The sequence below is a fragment of the Xenia sp. Carnegie-2017 genome, unplaced genomic scaffold (genome assembly GCF_021976095.1).
Source record: "Xenia sp. Carnegie-2017 unplaced genomic scaffold, XeniaSp_v1 HiC_scaffold_25, whole genome shotgun sequence".
Lineage (NCBI taxonomy): Eukaryota > Metazoa > Cnidaria > Anthozoa > Malacalcyonacea > Xeniidae > Xenia > Xenia sp. Carnegie-2017.
Genome location: NW_025813488.1, coordinates 2,855,773 through 2,874,338, shown reverse-complemented (window position 1 = coordinate 2,874,338; position 18,566 = coordinate 2,855,773). Strand labels below are relative to the sequence as shown.

At 36.3% G+C, this 18,566-nt stretch overlaps 4 protein-coding genes across 5 annotated transcripts; all 4 read left to right on the top strand.

The window, feature by feature from the left end:
* The first annotated feature begins 144 nt into the window (after positions 1–144).
* LOC124453663 (synaptosomal-associated protein 25-like) lies at positions 145–4,565 on the top strand. Of its 2 annotated transcripts, none has more exons than XM_047004475.1 (9): positions 145–273; positions 808–932; positions 1,023–1,064; positions 1,473–1,639; positions 1,709–1,785; positions 2,423–2,477; positions 2,557–2,601; positions 3,178–3,277; positions 4,291–4,565. In XM_047004475.1, the coding sequence occupies exons 2-9, from the start codon at positions 864–866 to the stop codon at positions 4,357–4,359; spliced, it is 624 nt and encodes a 207-aa protein (XP_046860431.1). In that variant the 5' UTR covers positions 145–273; positions 808–863; the 3' UTR covers positions 4,360–4,565. The 2 variants fall into 2 exon arrangements, with proteins under 2 accessions (XP_046860431.1, XP_046860432.1); XM_047004476.1 differs by lacking the exon at positions 145–273 and adding an exon at positions 486–587.
* Positions 4,566–4,797: 232 nt separating this feature from the next.
* LOC124453664 lies at positions 4,798–11,210 on the top strand. Its single transcript, XM_047004477.1, is given in 11 exon segments — positions 4,798–5,068; positions 5,594–5,688; positions 5,878–5,974; positions 6,124–6,529; positions 6,532–6,675; positions 7,061–7,183; positions 7,804–7,924; positions 8,704–8,840; positions 9,281–9,515; positions 10,085–10,139; positions 10,786–11,210. Coding segments are annotated over 11 exon segments (1,767 nt in total). The 5' UTR covers positions 4,798–4,945; the 3' UTR covers positions 11,017–11,210.
* Positions 11,211–11,349: 139 nt separating this feature from the next.
* LOC124453606 (solute carrier family 35 member G1-like) lies at positions 11,350–13,631 on the top strand. Its single transcript, XM_047004398.1, has 2 exons — positions 11,350–12,681; positions 12,847–13,631. The coding sequence occupies exons 1-2, from the start codon at positions 11,958–11,960 to the stop codon at positions 13,203–13,205; spliced, it is 1,083 nt and encodes a 360-aa protein (XP_046860354.1). The 5' UTR covers positions 11,350–11,957; the 3' UTR covers positions 13,206–13,631.
* Positions 13,632–17,210: 3,579 nt separating this feature from the next.
* Positions 17,211–18,544, top strand: LOC124453607. Its single transcript, XM_047004399.1, has 2 exons — positions 17,211–17,819; positions 17,924–18,544. Exons 1-2 carry the CDS (start codon positions 17,508–17,510, stop codon positions 18,431–18,433), a joined length of 822 nt encoding a protein of 273 aa, XP_046860355.1. The 5' UTR covers positions 17,211–17,507; the 3' UTR covers positions 18,434–18,544.
* Positions 18,545–18,566: the final 22 nt, after the last annotated feature.

Sequence of the window (18,566 nt, the reverse complement as noted above, 5' to 3'; positions counted from 1 at the left end):
TTCCCACTTCCCACTTCCACAGATTTCCCTCTTACTAGGCTTTAAAGAATAAAGGTTTTTCCACCCCAACCCCTTCGAGCCAAAAAATGTATTATTGAGAGTATGTGGGTGAGGTGCTTTAGGCAAACAGGAAATTCCAATGTTCCGTATTACCCCCCGTGATCCATTATTTGTTAACAATCGAGATTAAAATTGAAAGAATTTATCTTTATAAAACGACTTTATTATTTTTGTATAAAATGAAAGACTAAAGCAGAAAAGGATTGCGTAAAGGTTCGTATTTTTGCCAAATTATGTTGTATTATATTATAAATGAAGCGATTTCGTTCAACTGTCCGAACATTTTATGAATGATTTTTTTTCATCGCAGGAAGTGGGTTAGCTTGTGGTGTATATTGTAACTGAATCTCGTGTTTTAAACTATATTGTGCATGCATATAGATACGTACGAACTATTTTTTTTTCTTGGAGTAAAGGAATAATACCTTGAATGTTTTTAAATTATCATTGATTTGACCGTTTTAAACTGCAAGCAACAATTTAAAAAGATCGATATTGACACTGACAGATCATTGTTCAGGAGAAGTGTACGTTATGTAAAGTTGTCTTGGCCGACTAAGCTTGGCTTCCTCAAAAAAATTTAAAGAGAATTCTATGCTTATAACCTTTGTATGGTCTTGAAAAAATATTCAATGTAATCAATAGTATAATACTCTACTCTATAGGAAATCGTTTCAAGATTATATATAGATAATACCTACACAAATTTGCCCCTTGGGTCTTCATTCATATCTTTTATTAATTTAGAGGTCTGTAAAAAGTGGATTTCCATATTGGGCATTTGATACACAGCATTATTCAAGATGAGTGACGAAGAAATGAGAAGAGAGATTATGAATATGCGAGAGCGTGGGGATCAGATCACTGATGAGGTTGGACATATTTCATTTTTTTTAATCCATACCTGGTTTCAATTCTTCTTTTTAATTGTCGTTCCATCAATTGCTTTTTCCATATTCTAGTCCCTAGAATCCACTCGTCGTATATTGAATACAGCTGAAGAGGTATGAAACTGGTAGTTTTTTATAACCACCCAATCTAAGCTATTTCTATGCTCATTCAACTTAACTAAAGGCAAAGCAAATATGTAGTTTCCTTGAGGCTGCAAACACCACATACAAACATATTTTTTGAGAAAGCTGTGCTTTAAAAAATTGAGACCAAAACTAAGCTCCAATCAGATTTTTAAAGCTTACTTCATTTTGAATTTCGACAAATTATATATTTGTCTTGCTATTTAAATATTGTTTGTTATAATATCATGAGTTCCGTTGTGAAAAATATATCCATATGTAATAGTACAGATTGTTTGTATAGTTTTTGAGGTTATTTATATTACTAAAGTGATATCACAGATGTCAGAATATTTGATTATTTTTTGTGTGAAATCCATGTTTTCCTGGTGTCTGTAGACTCAAGATGTTGGCATTCGTACTCTTGTCATGCTTGACGAGCAGGGTGAGCAACTTGATCGAATTGAAGACACGTTAGATGTGATTAATGTCGACATGCAAGAGGCAGAGAAAAATCTCACAAACTTAGAAAAATGTTGTGGCCTTTGTGTGTGCCCAGGCAGGAGGTATGCATTGCTTGAACTGCTGTTTTTGACTTAATATCATAATGTGTATTTCTTTTTTACTGCAAACAGGGCACAGAAGTTTGAGAAGACTGATCAGTACAAAAAAGCATATGGTGGAAAGGAAAAAGTAGTGACAAGTCAGCCAGGTACATTGTTATTGATTCTCCCTTCATATCTGTGACACATTAATTAACACTGTCAGTAGTTCTTTTGTTATTCTTGGCTCTAAGTGTTAACAATAATTAATCAAAACCACACAAAATATGGTACAGGATATTTGTATTTGACTTGGATGACTTTATCTGGAAAAAATGGAGCTAAATTTTTTTAATGTTCTGCTTAGAGATGTGTAGGGAAATGTGTTGAATTATTGACCGAACATCAAAAAATTTCATCTTTGTTTTGTTCTTGACGTTTCCCAATACCTTTTTTGACCATTGTCAACTTTAATAAACATTGATATGAAAATGTTATAAAAAATACAAGAATCATTAATAATAATGTAAACTGAAAAAGACATATTAACATTATTAGTTAACAAGACATCATAGAGTGTTGTTTATATTGTGTTAAAAGTACAATACCAATAAAAGCTTTGCTACACTGTGTTTCATTCATAACAAAGCATCATGTGAAATCATGTATAGTTTGAAACCATTTCTAAAACAATGTATTATTCAAAACTACAATATTATATTAAAGGTTTTCTGAAAAAGAAAACTTCTCTGGATGGAAATACATTTCAAATATAGACATGAAAATGTTAGTTTTTTATCATTGAAGGTGGATCCAAAGGCAATGGCAGGCAACAAAATCCTTCTGGCGGTTATGTGCAAAGGTTTGTGAGATGAATGAAGATTATTTAATGCGCCATAGTTTGTGTTTGGGCAAGTAGATTCATCAGTATTATTTTACAGAATCACAAACGATGCAAGAGAGGATGAAATGGATGGAAATTTAGCGTAAGTAAATAACGACCTGGATCATCTTATAAACTGTTTACGAATCTATATTTGCTATTACAATCCATCAATAAATCGAACAACAACAGCTTATTTCGACATTGGACCTTCACAAATAGTTAACAGATTACAAGTAATGTAAATATGTGTAGTAAGACTTATGAAAAGATATAAACACAGCGACAATAATACGGATGTTACGATATATGAATGAACGTTTAGGTAGCAATCATACAAAGGAAATCAGTTCGGAAACTAAGGGATGAATTTTATCTGACGGTAGTGTTTCTTAGGGTGGGTATATGATAGAGGCAGTTTTAGGGATGTATGAGGCAGAGAGAGGGACACATGTGGATTGTGGAGAGGGATAAGTGGGGTTAATCTTAAGAAGCATTAGCTATAATGAACCATTTCAAAAACTGCAATCAAGTTATGCATCCTTTCCCAAATCATGTATCCCTCCTTATCCCCTCTTTGTTCAACAATTTGATTATATCATTATCTTGAAAACTCTCCTTCAACGTGAAAACCCTTAAACCAAGCTCTTTGCGTTTGAAACATACTTTATTGTTTTAGTCAGGTCAGCGATATCGTTGGAAATTTAAAATCAATGGCGGTCGATATGGGAAAAGAAATTGACGCACAAAATCGACAGATTGATCGTATAAACGACAAGGTATTTTTGTTGTTTTCACATGTGTGAAATTCTCACCGAATGCATGTATGATGGTGTTGCAAGCTTGTTTTATTTAGTCGTGTATGTTAGAAAACATTAACGTGAGTTGTTCTTTCAGGAGATATTTTCATAAGTTTTATCTTACCACCGTTATACGGTAGTCAGTGGAGAAGCCAGCCCCCATCTTTTACTCCTACAATGCAAAATTACCATTCACTTCTTTAGAAAATTTATTCCATTCATTGTCTTTTCAGTAATTGAACACAAAAATATTCGCATTGCCCGAGTAAAAAACGCGCTACTGATGGTAGTAAGAAATAAATCATCCACCATAGCGATGTTTTGTACTTGTTACCATTCTTTAAAGTAACTGCTGCAACAACAAATATAATACGACAGCTTACAATTTTAGGTAACTCACGTAGGTACATGCCAAACATCACATAATACATAATACATTTCATGCTGAACTCGCACTCGAAGTGTAAAAAGAACTACTTTCTTGTATTTAAAGTAAATGGTTTGAACCCGGGAGTATCGTTACTTGTTTGTAAATGTAGATCGTCCAGGTTGGTATAGTCCTGAGAAGGACTGTTTTTGTTGTTGTTGACTGACGTTTCGACAACCTTAGTGGTAGTCATCTTCAGAGTCAAAAGTTATGCGTTAAATCATCCCTGCTACCTTATGCAATCGTTGTATGTAGCTACCTTGCATGTTGTATCAGTCAATTTCATTTCTTAGTTAGGATGATAACACATAACCGTTGTTGAATACTGAAAACCCGTGATTTTCCCATTTTTAATAACTATATATTGGCGCCGACATGATTTTATATAAATATATATTTTTTTGGTGGGAAGGGTAAAACTATCTTTACGGGCGTGGGTGGGACCTTCCCACAACTTGACACTGAGTTTTAACAACAGGAACTGTTGAACCCCCTCCCCCGAAGAATGGTTTAAACAATTATTATCCAATAGATGGCGTTTTTAATGTAAATTTCTGTTTTATAGGCTGAATCCAATGATGTTCGTATTGGCGCCGCGAATACCAGGGCTAGACAGATTTTACAAAACTCATGAACGTATTGCACATACGATGGTTTTTCTACGCATGCGTTCAACTTTATTTGTTACAGCGGAGCATGCGCCTTGAATAATTTATTAATTCATCCTATAGTTCAAAAAACAATTTTGATTGCGACGAATTTTTCTAGTATTGTGTACTTGCGATTATGAAAATTTATTGATTTTTATTCAGAAAATATCAAAATTTTCGAAATTGTCAAGAGAGTTGATAATTTTTGCATGATTGATGAGTGGCTTTTTGTTTTGGTACTCTGTAGCTGGCAGCTTGATGTGAAAATCTCACCTCAGCTAAGGCAAGGTAGTGTAAGTATAACTAAGGTAGTGTAATAAAAATCATATTATGGTTAGAGTCAGCGGTCAAAATTTCCATCGTAACTGCCACTGGTAACTGCCCCCTCCCTCCGTTGGTATGTCTGTTCTTCATAGTCACGTGCAAAGACTAAGCCAATCGAAGGCTCGAAGCGTGTTCACCGCCAGGGTTCAAAATTTATAATTGAAACTTGAAAGCTGTTTGAGTTTCGTAATTCTGGAATGTTTTCAAAACTTTTGTTGTAATTTGTCGCAAGAATTTATCATAAATATGACAGAAATATCGGCTATAGACTACAAAGATTCTGTACGAACTATTGTGAGACGAAGACTGAAGGAAATTGGCATAAAACTGCCAAAGTCGAAGCAACGAACGGATTTTAAAGTGGACAATGTAAGTTTTAATTATTGTTTATTGTTTTGCTTCTGACAACATTGTACGAAATTTTCAATTCAATTTGCTCTTTTGATGTAAAAAATGAAAGTACAAATTGTTCAACTTGGCAATTTACTGGCTTTCTTTCACTTTTGGAAAAATTCCGTTTAAAACGCCATATTTCGAAAAACACACTATTGTCTTGTATTAAAGGTACTTGAAACCAAAAACGTTTCATACAAGATGATGAATGTTGGATGAATGATGAAGTTGAAAATTATTTGTATTCAACGGCTTGTCATACTTTGCTTACTTACTACATACTTGACGTGGACATGAAGTGGGCATTTCCCTTTAAGAAAAGGCGAGGGCTTCACTTCAACCTCCCCCCTACCTAGCTTTCAATGCCCAGCATACTCGTGTGTAGCAAATTTGAGAATTGTTCCAACTTGCTAAAAGCTGGTGAATAAAGTAGTCTTTAGAACTTGCATTTGGTTGCAAAAATTGGCCAAAATAATTTTGATGTTTCGTCACTATTGATAGGGTTCATATGACAATCCTTATGCTGTATTTGGTGTTCCATTGGAGAGGTTGCCATCTGTGAATGTTGGTTGTAACAATTATATTCCTGTGCCGAGGTTGGTGATATTTTTAATGTATTTTAAAGTTGATGGTTTAAGCTTGGTAGTTTGAGGTCGTGTGAAATGATAGTACTCCATTCTTTCAAAGAATCTTTATCGTGCCCTTACATGCTCTATGATTTTATCCGTAATCATTAAGTTATCGTAAGGCTGGCTGTAAATAAAACTGTGTATTTTGTTGTTAAGGTTTCTTGTCGAAACCACAAAATGTCTGGAAAATCATTTGGCTACCGAGGGATTGTTTCGCAAGTCTGGTTCTACTGCCCGGCAAAAACAACTAAGGGTTTGTGTTGATTGTATTCTTCTTGAAACTCACTATTCTCCTATCTGTAAATATTGGGGAAAAGAAGTTCAAAGTGTTTTCTTAATTGTCTTAATAAAATTACAGCAAAATATTGCATCAGAACCATATCAATTGTTTTAAAATTCTAGAGAGTCATTGAAAGTGGCGGTTCACTTGATGATGCATGCCCACATGATGTTGCTTGTTTGCTAAAGCAGTTTTTCCGTGAATTACCAGAACCACTTCTGACAAATCAACTGCATGACCACTTCTTGAAGTGCCTTCCACTGTCATGTAAAAATGAGCAGACAATGTCTGTATTATTTCTTTGCATTCTCCTGCCTATGGCACATTTGTACACGCTGCAATATTTTGTGAAGTTCATATCCAAAGTTGCTGCGAAGTCTGAACAGAGCAAGATGGGGCATGCAAACCTTGCAATTGTCCTTGCTCCGAATCTCATCAATTCGAACAGCAAGAAGGACAATCACAGTTATGGTAACGAGAAGATTCTTAAAGATCAGATGCAGGTTGTGGAAATCCTGTTGGAAAATGCATTGAGATTGGTGTCATCCCCGATGATGTGCTCAACGAGGCAAAAAGTTGTGTCGATGGTAATGATGGTGGTTTATCATCAGGTGATGAACTTGAAAGCGAGAGGTACAACTTAAGAGGAAAGAGCAGGCCTACATCAATTTCAGGTAATATTCATGTGGCTGATAATTCATAGCCATTATATGTGAACCAAGTTTGTATCCACCCCCACCCCCCACCCCCCTCAGCAAGTGAAAGAACTTGAGAACTTCATGCATTGTTTTCTTGATTTTTCTATGTTAATTGAACTGACATGTTTAATGGTGTATTGCTCATGAAACACATAAAATTGTTAAACATAAAAAGATATTATATATGCATATGATAATCCAACTATATGACATGAAATAACTTAAATTCTGTGTTGCAATGACAACAGTAAAGTTAAAGTAGCTCTTTCACTTTCCCCTTCCATTACAAAACTTCTTCACCCACCCCACCCCCACCATATGGAATTTGGACCATATCGTAATGGCGATTGCTTTTTTCTAGCTTTTGTTACGGGCAAAGTAAACAAGTTTCGCCAATCAAATAACAGACACAGGCGATCAAAAAGCGTTAAAGTGGACTTCTCGCGACAGAAAAGAAAAGTGGAAATAAAAACGAAATCTAAAGGTAATTTTCACCACGTTATGTCTATCGTCGAGTTTCGAACAAGGGTGTCGTTCTTATTAATGAGCAACAGGTCCAGTTAGGGTCACCGAGATGAGACCAGGAGGGGCTGTTTATCGCAGGTCCATCAAAAATTTTTCTTTTAAGATGTACGTTGATATTGTTAGTCATTAAAGTTTGTTGTTTAAAATTTTCATTCTTTCGAAGTAATTTACGCCTCGCTGTTCCAATCTTTAAAATCATCACGTAGACATTTCCGACAGTTCTTCTCAGCGTTCCAGGGGCAGGTTGCACGAAGCGTGGATAGCGTTATCCGTTGGACAGCAAGTTTTTTTAAACTTTTATAAAACCTTAAAATGCAAAAAGTATAAGATTCGAACAGAACAATCACTAAAATAAAATATTGTTTCGAAGATTACAAAATTTCTCTGTCGTAAGAAAAATACAAACACCTTTTTTTACAAGTTTGAAGATTTTGCTATCCAATGGATAACGCTATCCTGGCTTCGTGCAACCGGCCCCTCGCATTCAGTGTCGCACCATTTGAGTTTGTAAAATCACAGGTAATTCAAACAGACGTGTTTATTTAGGATAGGATGTTGTATGATGTATTTGTGTTTTAGATGATTCTGTATTACTGTCGGATCATCATGATGCAGGCGAGTTCACTGGAATGATTAAGGACCAAAAACGGAAGCCTTCTGATGCTGAGGCGGATAAAGATTTGACACCTGCTGGAAAAAGGTATTCATGGATTGATCATAAACAAAAGTTAGATAAGTTTGAATTTAAGTACACACCATTTTCGCATTTTAAAATATCAATTGAACTCAAAAATATCAATTTCTTGGTCATTCGCAATCAATAATTTACAGTTTTAAAGTATCAGTAAGATTTTTTTACAAATAACAATGTCACCATTGAAGATCTTTTTTTGGTAATTGTGTCTTTACGTAATTGTCGAATGATGATGATCAAAATCTCAGTATTGAAATCAAAGTTCATTTTAAACCTTAACTAGCTTTACCAAAAATCGAAATTGACGACTAGTCTATAATTATTTATAAATTATCACCATAGTTGTTCAACATATATACATGCATTAAACATAAGTATAAGAGAACTGGGAGAACAATGATGTGGTACCAGACAGATGATTTGAAAATATGAAGAATGAGGCCTAGTTCAAACGTCGAACTTTACACGAGCCGAACGCATTTAAAACAAAAACAAAAGATAATGAGGAAGTTCATCTCATTTCCTTTTGTCTTTAATGCGTTCGGTGCATGTAAAGTTCGTTGTTTGAAACAGGCCTAAGATATGAAGGATTATTCCTTGACAAAAATAATTATATTTTGCTGGGAGAAATATTTTAATCATTACATTCCAATTTCCAAAGGCATCGCGTGTTTAACATGGTGTGTAATAACATAGTTGACATGTATTATTTGATAGATCATCGAAGCACTATGGAAATGGTTAAACGATAAGCTCTAACATAATGTTTTGTTTTTTTACCACAGGAAAAATGTCAACAAGGATTTTTCCAGTCATCATCAATGTCACGTGATTAGTTCGCCATTCTCCGTTTCCGGATCGACACAGATGTTTACAACACCAAAGCGACCTATCTACAGAGCGGCTCCTTTTACCGAAAATGGTAAGTTGTTTCGTATGTGAAGTGATCTTTATTTACTTCTGCGTTCGTGTAGCTACGGATCAGTGTTAAATAGACAAAAAATATTCTCGTTGACTTATCATCCAGGAGGAGTGCAGTAATGTTGAAAAAATGGGGATATAAGCGTGAAGCTTTTGTTTCTCCATAGAAATCTCTCAGATTCCCGCGCAAATTCATATATGGAATCTCAAATCTTAAATTCTAATCTTGAGCCAATCTTTCACTCGCTTTAATCCTCTTCACCACTTGCTATTAATCCAGTCGGAAGTTTGCGAATGAAATGCTTGTTTGGATTTGACAGTTTGAGTAAACAACGTTGTAATTTCAATAGTATTGAATCGCCAACGGTTGACATTCATGTTGTCAAAGTTTTCTTTGAAGCAATACATTATATGGCATGACGTCACTTTCTCCACATTCAGGAAACAAAGATCGTTCCCATGAGACTCCTCACGTTATGGTCGTCGATGCACGGAAATACGAGTCCCCGGAGGTTTTACAACCCGGCGAAATCACTCTGGAATTCACAAAACTTATGGGCAACAACACTCCGGTCGGAGATAAGTATGTGTTTGCTTCACCGCACACTGCTACATTGTCTTCTGAGATGAAAGCGAAAAGGGCTAAGAGACAAGGAAGACATAAAACCAACAGAAGGTTCAGTTTCATATTCCAATAAGCTCTTTTTTAAACCTCTAACTTAAAAAACAAAAACTTTCACTTCGAAACTATTCATAATTCAAATGAAAAGACTACAGCCGTCGTCATTACACTACCTGAATGGGAACTTACTACCAGTTACTAAAAGTCTCTTAATGCTCGTTTTGTCTCCTACTATCTTATTTGTTTATATATAAACCTAGAAATATAGATGGGGCTACACACTAACCTTAGGGATAGATGGGGTACACACTAACCTTAGGGATAGATGGGGTACACACTGACCTTAGGGATAGCTGGATAGATGGGTACACACTAACCTTAGGGATGGATGGGGTACACACTAACCTAGATGGGGTACACACCGACCTTAGGGATATATGGGGTACACACTAACCTTGGGGATAGATGGGGTCCACTCTAACCTTAGGGATAGATGGGGTGCAAACTACCCTTACTGTACATATGGAATCTCTCATTTTTCCTTCCCTTTAGTGCATTCGCGCTATTTTTATGCAATTTGTACTGCGTAATAATGATTTTGTGTATTTAAAAACTTTTTTCAGACATTCCTCTGGAGCGACACGTTGTTTTTCATCATCACCACGAATAAGAAACAAGGTTATTGTGACAAAAATATGCTAATACTTTTGCGAAATTTTTGTTTCCACAGAACTGCGATGACAAGTTTTTGTCAATTCGTGTTCGTAATTAGGCAATCACTGCAATTTTTTGAAAGAAAGTCGTTGTGTGTATGGTGTAAATCAGTAGACCTTTGCAAACTTGTGTGTGAATCTATATACAGATCTTAACTTGTGTTGTGTGTATGGTGTAAATCAGTAGACCTTTGCAAACTTGTGTGTGAATCTATATACAGATCTTAACTTTTGTTGTGTGTATTGTTTGAACTGCTCCGCCTTGTGACTAGCAAAAATTTTCTATCAGATGCTGGTTCACATTTTTTACACATCTGCTTCTGAAGCATTTAAACTAACGCTCAGAGACGTATGTTTGTGAAAAATACGTGATCAAGCTTTTAATGAAGATGGATGACATGAATCTACCGTAAGAACTACCACAAAACGATTAAAATCCACAGGAGAGATTGACATTTTACAAATAGTTCTATGCCATAAATATTTCTTCCGCTTATAATGAAAGAATTGCCATTTACGGTAGTTGAGTATCCTTTTTGTGTCGTACAAAACTTCTTTCACTTTCCTCTTTTTCGACTTCACTCTTTTTCATTTTGATTTTATCCTTTCAGACATCGAAGAAGACCAGTCCAAAGAAGGAAGCACCTTTGGCAATGGAGGATAGACATGGATCGAGTGGATCGACAACGGATGAGAATTGCAACTTGATCGGGGATAATAGCGTGGTGGGCACGTGGTCGAGAAATGGGGAGAAATATACACCTCGGAAGAATACCCCACCTTTACCGCATCTGAAAAAGAAACCTGAATTTCGTACAATTTTCACGGAAAATGTCTTCTAAATAACACGACTTGCGTTGATGATGATGGTGGTTGGGTAAAATGAAAAATTGGGGTGGAATTCCTGAAAAAGTATTTTGGTGGTTGTCCAAAGGATTGTACAGGATTTTTTCCGTATCTTTATGCTATAAATAGAAATCTTTTGCCATTATTTTATATCTGTAGTAAGATTTTAAATTAAATCGTTCGTACTTTATTCTCGTGTACTTTTCTTTAAAATGCCGTCTCTATGAATTTGTTCATTTTAAACGAAATTCATCTCGTTGTAAGCATTCTAATTTCACTCTTTCTTTCGTAGATGTGGCTATGACGAGACGAATGCCATCGAAAAAAGGTTAGCGTCGAGTATTCAATTTATATTTTGTGTGGTATGAAGTTAGCGTACTCGAATGTGTTATGTTTAATTTTCATATTGTTTTCAACCTGTCGAGAGATAGTGTCAATGAAATCGTGTAGTGTTAAGACTCGCTATCTCTGCCACATGCATTAATGTGCAACTCAAACTAAATAACACTATTGTCTCGGATATAAACTACCTAATGACCTTGAATTGTTTGCTTTAGTTTAAACAATTCAATGTTCTTTACGTTTTCTTAGTTTTCGTAGCGATTTTCGAATATGTAGCGAATGTATTTCGATTGACCATTGAAACGACAAGTAATTATAATATTTTTTGTACATCTCGAGATATGCAAAAATTCTCTGTTTCGTGAATGTGATGTTTACAAACGATGATAATTCTTTGTCGTTTTTCGTTACAATGCATACGACGTGTTTGAACGTCACTTTAATGAAGTTCAAATTTCTCAGCTTGGGAGAGATGCGTTTGATTTAAAATGAAAAGACGCTATAGCGCAAAGGATTGGGTATTGTAGCTATTACTAAGCAGCTCTTAAATACACGACCTTGAGAACTGTTCTGTCGAAATAAAATAAAGGCTTTCATGGCGAACAAAAGTATATGGCTGAAAGAGACATTAAAGCGATGCTTTTCTCGGCCTGGTCTCTTTTATGCAATAATTTCCTGTTTTTTCTTCGCTACATCCTCCCTTATTGTTCATGTACTCAACGAAATCCACGCTGTGCAAACGGTTTTCTTTCGAAGTTTTGTGCATTTGACTTTTATCACGCCAATGCTTATATACGAAGGTGTGAATCCGCTACCAAAACGGGACGATTTGAGAGAAAGCGCACTTTTGGTGTTTCGTGGTTTGACTGCGTCGGCTGCGTTGTGTTTTCAGTTCTACGCGTTGCAACATATGCCATTGTCTGATGCAACCGTCTTGATTTTCTCTGCTCCACTATTTACTGCGTTGTTAGCGCATTGTTTTCTTCCTGAACGTTTGGGAAAGATGGATGCCGTGTCGGCCATTTTGTGTTTTCTTGGCGTGGTCATGATCGCGCAACCTCGAAGTTTGTTTTTATTCAGTTTTCAATCAAAACATCATTTCTTGTCATGTTGTATTGCTGTCACCGGTGCCATCTTAACAGCCATCAGCATCATCACGTTAAAGAAAGTGAAGAGACTGCATTTTTCCACATCCTCTTTTTACCTCGCTTTTATGGGATCTGTTGGAACTGGCTTGCCGTGTCTTATCCCCGGGTTATTTCGCCCGATCGTTTGTGGTCACCAGCTGCACGTCATTGGCATTGGTCTATGTGCTGTAGGTAGGTATTTGTGTCTTATAGTTGACTCGTATCAACTACGTTTTCACATTAAAGATTACATTTCCTTTAAAATGATGCAAAGTCGTGCAAATGCTTCGAAATTATCGAATATATTTGAATGATGAAAACTTTGCCTATAAAGTTTTTAATTGCATCTTTATTTAGGAGGGCAGTACTTTTTATGCAAATCTCTGAGATTGGAAAAAGCTCACACCGTTGCTCTACTTCGTACGTTCGATATTGTCTTGGCTTTCGTGTTCCAGTTGATATTCTTCAATCATCGGCCCAATATTTTCAGTATATCAGGAGCCATGCTTGTATCCATGTGTAACATCGTGATCTTTAGTACTGCTAGATCACCCGATGCTTCCAACGATGATCCTCCATGCACCAGCGAAACCTTTAATGATCACGAAGATGATCCCATGGCAACCAACTCGAAAGATCTCTTTCAAGATGTGGAGAAACGTTGTGAAAAAAAACGAACTTCTAAAATTCAATGTAAAACTACTCAAGATGAATGAACGATTTTAAGGGCATTTTCAACGCATCATGTGATATTTACGTCTGTTACGTCATTTAATTAAGAATTCATTAGAACGGCATTTAGGAGCAATTATATACGAGTAAAGAATGTTCGATCATTTTTCTCACGTGAAATGGAACGTGGGTAAGTTGCTTGTCGTTATTTAAAACTAAACTTTGCGCATGTGAAGTTTAATGTGTAAATAATTAATTATGATTATATGTACTTTAAAATTGATCTTTGAGTAAACGTTGTGGAGCTGTTTGACATATTCTGTATGAGGCGGAATTAGCAGTTGTTGCAATGTCTAGATCGTAAAATCTGAAGTATTCGCCGTGTAACATATCCTGACAAAATCTCCACAATGTGGTCTCCAATTGATTTTGGATATACTTCTATTTTAATCATGGATCCATTGTGTAAATGAAAAAAAAAGGAAGAGATGTTTATCATTGATAATCTTTCGTTTGGTCCATTCCCGAAGGATTTATCTCATGTCACGGAATGTTTTAGGCAAACGACAAACGAAGACTTCAGTCATGGGGGTCTCGCTGGCATCACGTTAAATGCTTATGAATTAGAAATTAAAGAAGATGACGACGAAGATTTGTCACGTGGTTTGGATAGCGATCAATTAATTGTTTCTCCTTCCACATCTCGACTGGATGAAGACAGCGAGCGATTTGCATTATCTGCAAATGTGTCGTGGATCAACGGAATGTCCGCTCGAAAGCTTCGTTATGGTCATATTGTTGCGTATTGCAGAATGTGTGAGAATGAAATTTCTGTTCGTTACTTGTCTCATCACAGAAAAGTTCACGAATCTTTGGAGCTTTTAAAGTACTGCCCAGGTAGAAGTTGATATGAATGGATTGAATGAAAGTTGAGTAAGATTATATGAGTATATCTTTGGAGATTCTAAAGTACTGCCCAGGTAGAAGTTGATATGAATGGATTGAATGAAAGTTGAGTAAGATTATATGAGTTTATCTTTGGAGATTCTAAAGTACTGCCTAGGTACAAGTTGATATGAATGGATTGAATGAAAGTTGAGTAAGATTATATGAGTATATCTTTGGAGATTCTAAAGTACTGCCCAGGTAGAAGTTGATATTCATGGATTGAATGAAAGTTGAGTAAGATTATATGAGTATATCTTTGGAGATTCTAAAGTACTTCCCAGGTAGAAGTTGATATTTATGGATTGAATGAAAGTTGATTAAGATTATATGAGTATATCTTTGGAGATTCTAAAGTACTGGCCAGGTAGAAGTTGATATTTATGGATTGAATGAAAGTTGATTAAGATTATATGAGTATATCTTTGGAGATTCTAAAGTACTTCCTAGGTAGAAGTTGATATTTATGGATTGAATGAAAGTTGATTAAGATTATATGAGTATATCTTTGGAGATTCTAAAGTACTTCCTAGGTAGAAGTTGATATTTATGGATTGGATAGAAGTTGAGGAGGATTATTCAGTACATTCTCTTTGATTTCAACTGAACTGCATCTGCTGAAAAGTCACTTTCAGAGGAAAATGCACGTTGTTCTTTTCAACGCCAGTTGTTATTGGTTTCGCCTATAAAGATCTAGAACCTATTTCTGTTTCACTGTCAAATTTTTACCATTCCGTTGTCCGTTTCTGAAATCATCTAGGCTTCCTGCCTAAAACGACACGAGGCTTAATCAGGAGGCGAGTTAAGGTCATTGCTGATGTATTTCAAAGAGGAGATATGAATGAAGCAAACTTTTTTCATCTGATTCACAAAATCAACACGGCATTTGAAATCCTAAAATGTGAAGTGGAAGGTAACGTTGACCACTTCGTAGATATTTCACGTTGGAGAGGTATGAGTCGAGTTTCGATATGCATCACGAGAATAATCGAGACTCGTGGAATTCACTCGTTTCCATGCCTCTCTTGTTTCAGAAAAAGACGTCCTGTCCGAGGGAAAGGCTGCCATTTCCGGTCTCTTCGCTGGAATAAGCAAATATCGAATGCCTGATCGCAGGAATTCCATGGTGAGAATGGTGCATATGGATAAATTCCTAAAAGGTCGCGGGCTGTTTTTTGCAATTTATCAAGGATACAACGGCTGTTACGTTGCAGATCTTTGTGCTCGCGTACTACATAAAGAAGTCAAAAGCCGTTTGCAACATGACGGTTGTGGCGTGGAAAAGGTGAAAGCCGCGTTTGATAAAGCTTATCAAAAAATAGACGAAATTCAACTTTATGGAGGAGGCGAAGCACCTTTCAAACGATGGAGTGGTTGCTCTGCAGTCACGTGTCTGGTCATTGGTGAAACGCTTTATGTGGCCAATGCAGGCAGTGTGAAAGGCTTCATTTTACGTGAAAATCACACATTACGCTGTATTACGTCATCGCACGATCTTTACAATCGAAAGGAGAGATTGCGCGTGCGTAAAAACGGTGGCCTCGTGTTGAGAACGGAGAAATGTGCTTTGGTTAATGGAGTACTGGATACGACTCGTGGTCTTGGAAACCAAGGCGACCGCAGGCTCAAAGTATGCGTTATTAACAAGCCAAGATTTCGTGCTGTGAATCTACAATCATCCGACAAGTTGCTGGTTTTAGCTTCTGAAGGCGTTTGGAAAGTGTTCGGTTTTTCTGACATCATTTTTCTCTTAAGCAAATACATCCAAGATGCTTTGTGCAAAAAGTTGCTCTCTCGGGAAGATTTGCTAAAAATGGAAATACGAGAAGGAATTGAGCTGCTCACCGTTCCTCCCGTTCATCTAGATTCAGAATACGAAGCATTTCTTCGAAAACGTCATGTATGTCCCATAGATAATCGTTGGTCGCCTAAAATGCAATGGAAATCAGATAATCCAGCCGTTTCCATAAGACGCGCGCCCACTGCAGTACAAGATTCCCCCGAGCCAAAAGACGTCGAGAAAAATAGTTATTTTACTGAGACTGAACAAGAAGACGAAGATCTCCAAGCGTTGGCAAAACTTCTCATAAGTTTCAACGCAGATTCCTCTTTCGTGCGACGCGAGATTGCTCGTTTACTCAGCAAACACTTGCTAAAATGCGCGCTTTTGGCGGGCGCGGAAACGAACAATGGTGTAATTATAATCATGTTTAAAGAGTTTGATCTGGAAGAGTTCGAATGCAAGGCTGGGTAGTAGCGTCAAAAGATCAGAAAAAGAAATCTTTTGGTTTAGCTGGATTGCTTCATGAAATATTGTCGAAAATCTTTGAAGACAAAATTTCTGATTATACAATAGATACGATAAGCATTAAACAGAAGAGAACGTCTGATTTAATAAACGACTCATTTTCAGAAGTCTGAAAATATTCTCCAACAAATAACGTCGTTGAAGTTTTTACATTCTGCCCTCGTTATACCTAAAACTTAATGCTGTTTCTAATGAACTGCAGCATAAATTGCGAACTGTCGGCGAATTTGATGCTGTGAGTTTTCTACCAGGCAAAGATTAGCCTTAACTCTTGTGGAAGGTTTCGTTTTATACTTTGCGTAATACAATGCAAGAGAATAAGAAATAATTTAAATGAAAATTTCCAACAACACAGTAGTGAAGTTTCAGAGATTTTTTTGAAAAGTTAAAGACTTCAATGCAGTTAAAGTTCAGACCTTTAAGTAAGATACTTTTCAACGTTACGTTTCGTAGCCATCAAAGGAAAAAAACGTGCATGAAACTGTTTGTTGAAGCATACACCCTCAACAGCAGATTGGATTTTTTTTATTTCGGTATGTCTAGTAAGTGAAAGCTATATCCTGCAAGCATAGCATGGAGCATTTCCCGAATGCCAAAGATCCATAACTACAAAAATGAAAGCAGGGGTTCTTTGTTTTGTTTTATTGTAATAAAAGTAATGTTAGTCCGCATATAGTGTACGTTTTGGTGTATATTAATTTCTTTGTGATATCCTTTCTTACATGCGAAGAATTAAGAGTGCCATGTCAGTTAAAATGCACACGTTCCCGGAAGAATTTTCTACATCACTTCCTGGAATCCGTAGTTTCACTTTTTCTTTTGTTTCATTATCAAAGAAACAGTGTGTTGTTTAGTGCTATTTGATGGAATGATAAGTTCTAAAATCACATTTTCATCAACTTCTGTTTGGAAAGAGGATATGACTAACTGAAATCTCAATCGTCACTCGAAATTGTTGTGATATTTTGCTATGGTCGTGAAAATTGTTCCAATAATTGTGTTTGCTATAAGAAATTTGATTATTAATACATACGACATGTGAAAGGGCGATGAACTAGATTTCTCCTAGACGTTTCACCGCACAAGAAGCAATATGCAGCCGCAATCTTTAACGTTTGTTTATATATTCCATGGAGACGCTTATCGTATGAAGAATGAAAGGGAACACGAATGGAATTTGTACGGCTTATGGACGCATTCATCGTCGCCTGTTGTTCAATATGTCTGTAAAGATTTAGATGATCAGGCTAAAGATTTTTGCCTCGAGTTGTTGGGAAGATGTAAGCCAAAAGGGCAAAGATTGAGAACTGACCATGATAGATGGTTACACATCGTTAATGACGGTGAAACATTACAAGCTGTTATTCAAAATCCAAGACATGTACAAATACCTTGCTCCATTAAGGTAAAGCTTGGCCGCTACATTACATATTATTAAAAACGGTTACATATATTTCTATTGACTAACCGAACGAAATATTGAAAAAATTCGATCTATTTTTTTGTCAGGAACTTCAAGGAGAAAGCCCCTTTTCTTTTGTTGTGAAAGGTTCCAGAAGACACCACAATAACCAACCGCGTCCCACAAACACACACGTTTCATCTGACAGGCAACCACGTGAGTCACAAGGAGAAGAAGCCTCCAGTCAACTTAGTGGGAACAGATCTTCACAGTGGTACACGACACCAGTCGGACGTGAAATTCTCAAAGGCATCCATGACTGCATTTCCTCGTTAGTACGCAGCTCCAGTGAGATAATAATAAGTCGTGAAAGTGGAAATCATAACTTACAGCTAAAGATCAAGCATAACAGCAAATCATTTACCATTTATTTCCCTAAAGATTTTCCTCAAAGCTCAGCGACCATTTTCCATAGTGATACTATATCAAACGAAAGAGAAGTTCCTTATGGTGTAAGGAGTAAGAATGATATCATACGTGCAATAAGGTATTCTTGTGGATGTTCAGGGTGTAGATCCGCCATCTGGGGATTTGAAAGGAAAGGATTGAGAAGGTGATGAAGATTGTCGTTCATTAAGTTGGTAAAAGTTGCTATAGGTCTTATTGTTGTTTAACGTTCTGTTTGTTTTTGTTAAATGATTTGAAAATATAGTTTTATTTTATTTTTACTGACGTATTTTTTGTGTGTTT

Coding starts and splice junctions, on each gene's coding strand:
- LOC124453607 (XM_047004399.1), top strand. CDS start 17,508: ATGCAGCCGCAATCTTTAACGTTTGTTTATATATTCCATGGAGACGCT. Junction 17,820..17,923: donor AAATACCTTGCTCCATTAAG/GTAAAGCTTGGC, acceptor TTTTTTTGTCAG/GAACTTCAAGGAGAAAGCCC.
- LOC124453606 (XM_047004398.1), top strand. CDS start 11,958: ATGGCGAACAAAAGTATATGGCTGAAAGAGACATTAAAGCGATGCTTT. Junction 12,682..12,846: donor CATTGGTCTATGTGCTGTAG/GTAGGTATTTGT, acceptor ATCTTTATTTAG/GAGGGCAGTACTTTTTATGC.
- LOC124453663 (XM_047004475.1), top strand. CDS start 864: ATGAGTGACGAAGAAATGAGAAGAGAGATTATGAATATGCGAGAGCGT. Junction 1,786..2,422: donor AGTAGTGACAAGTCAGCCAG/GTACATTGTTAT, acceptor TTATCATTGAAG/GTGGATCCAAAGGCAATGGC. Junction 2,478..2,556: donor TCTGGCGGTTATGTGCAAAG/GTTTGTGAGATG, acceptor ATTATTTTACAG/AATCACAAACGATGCAAGAG.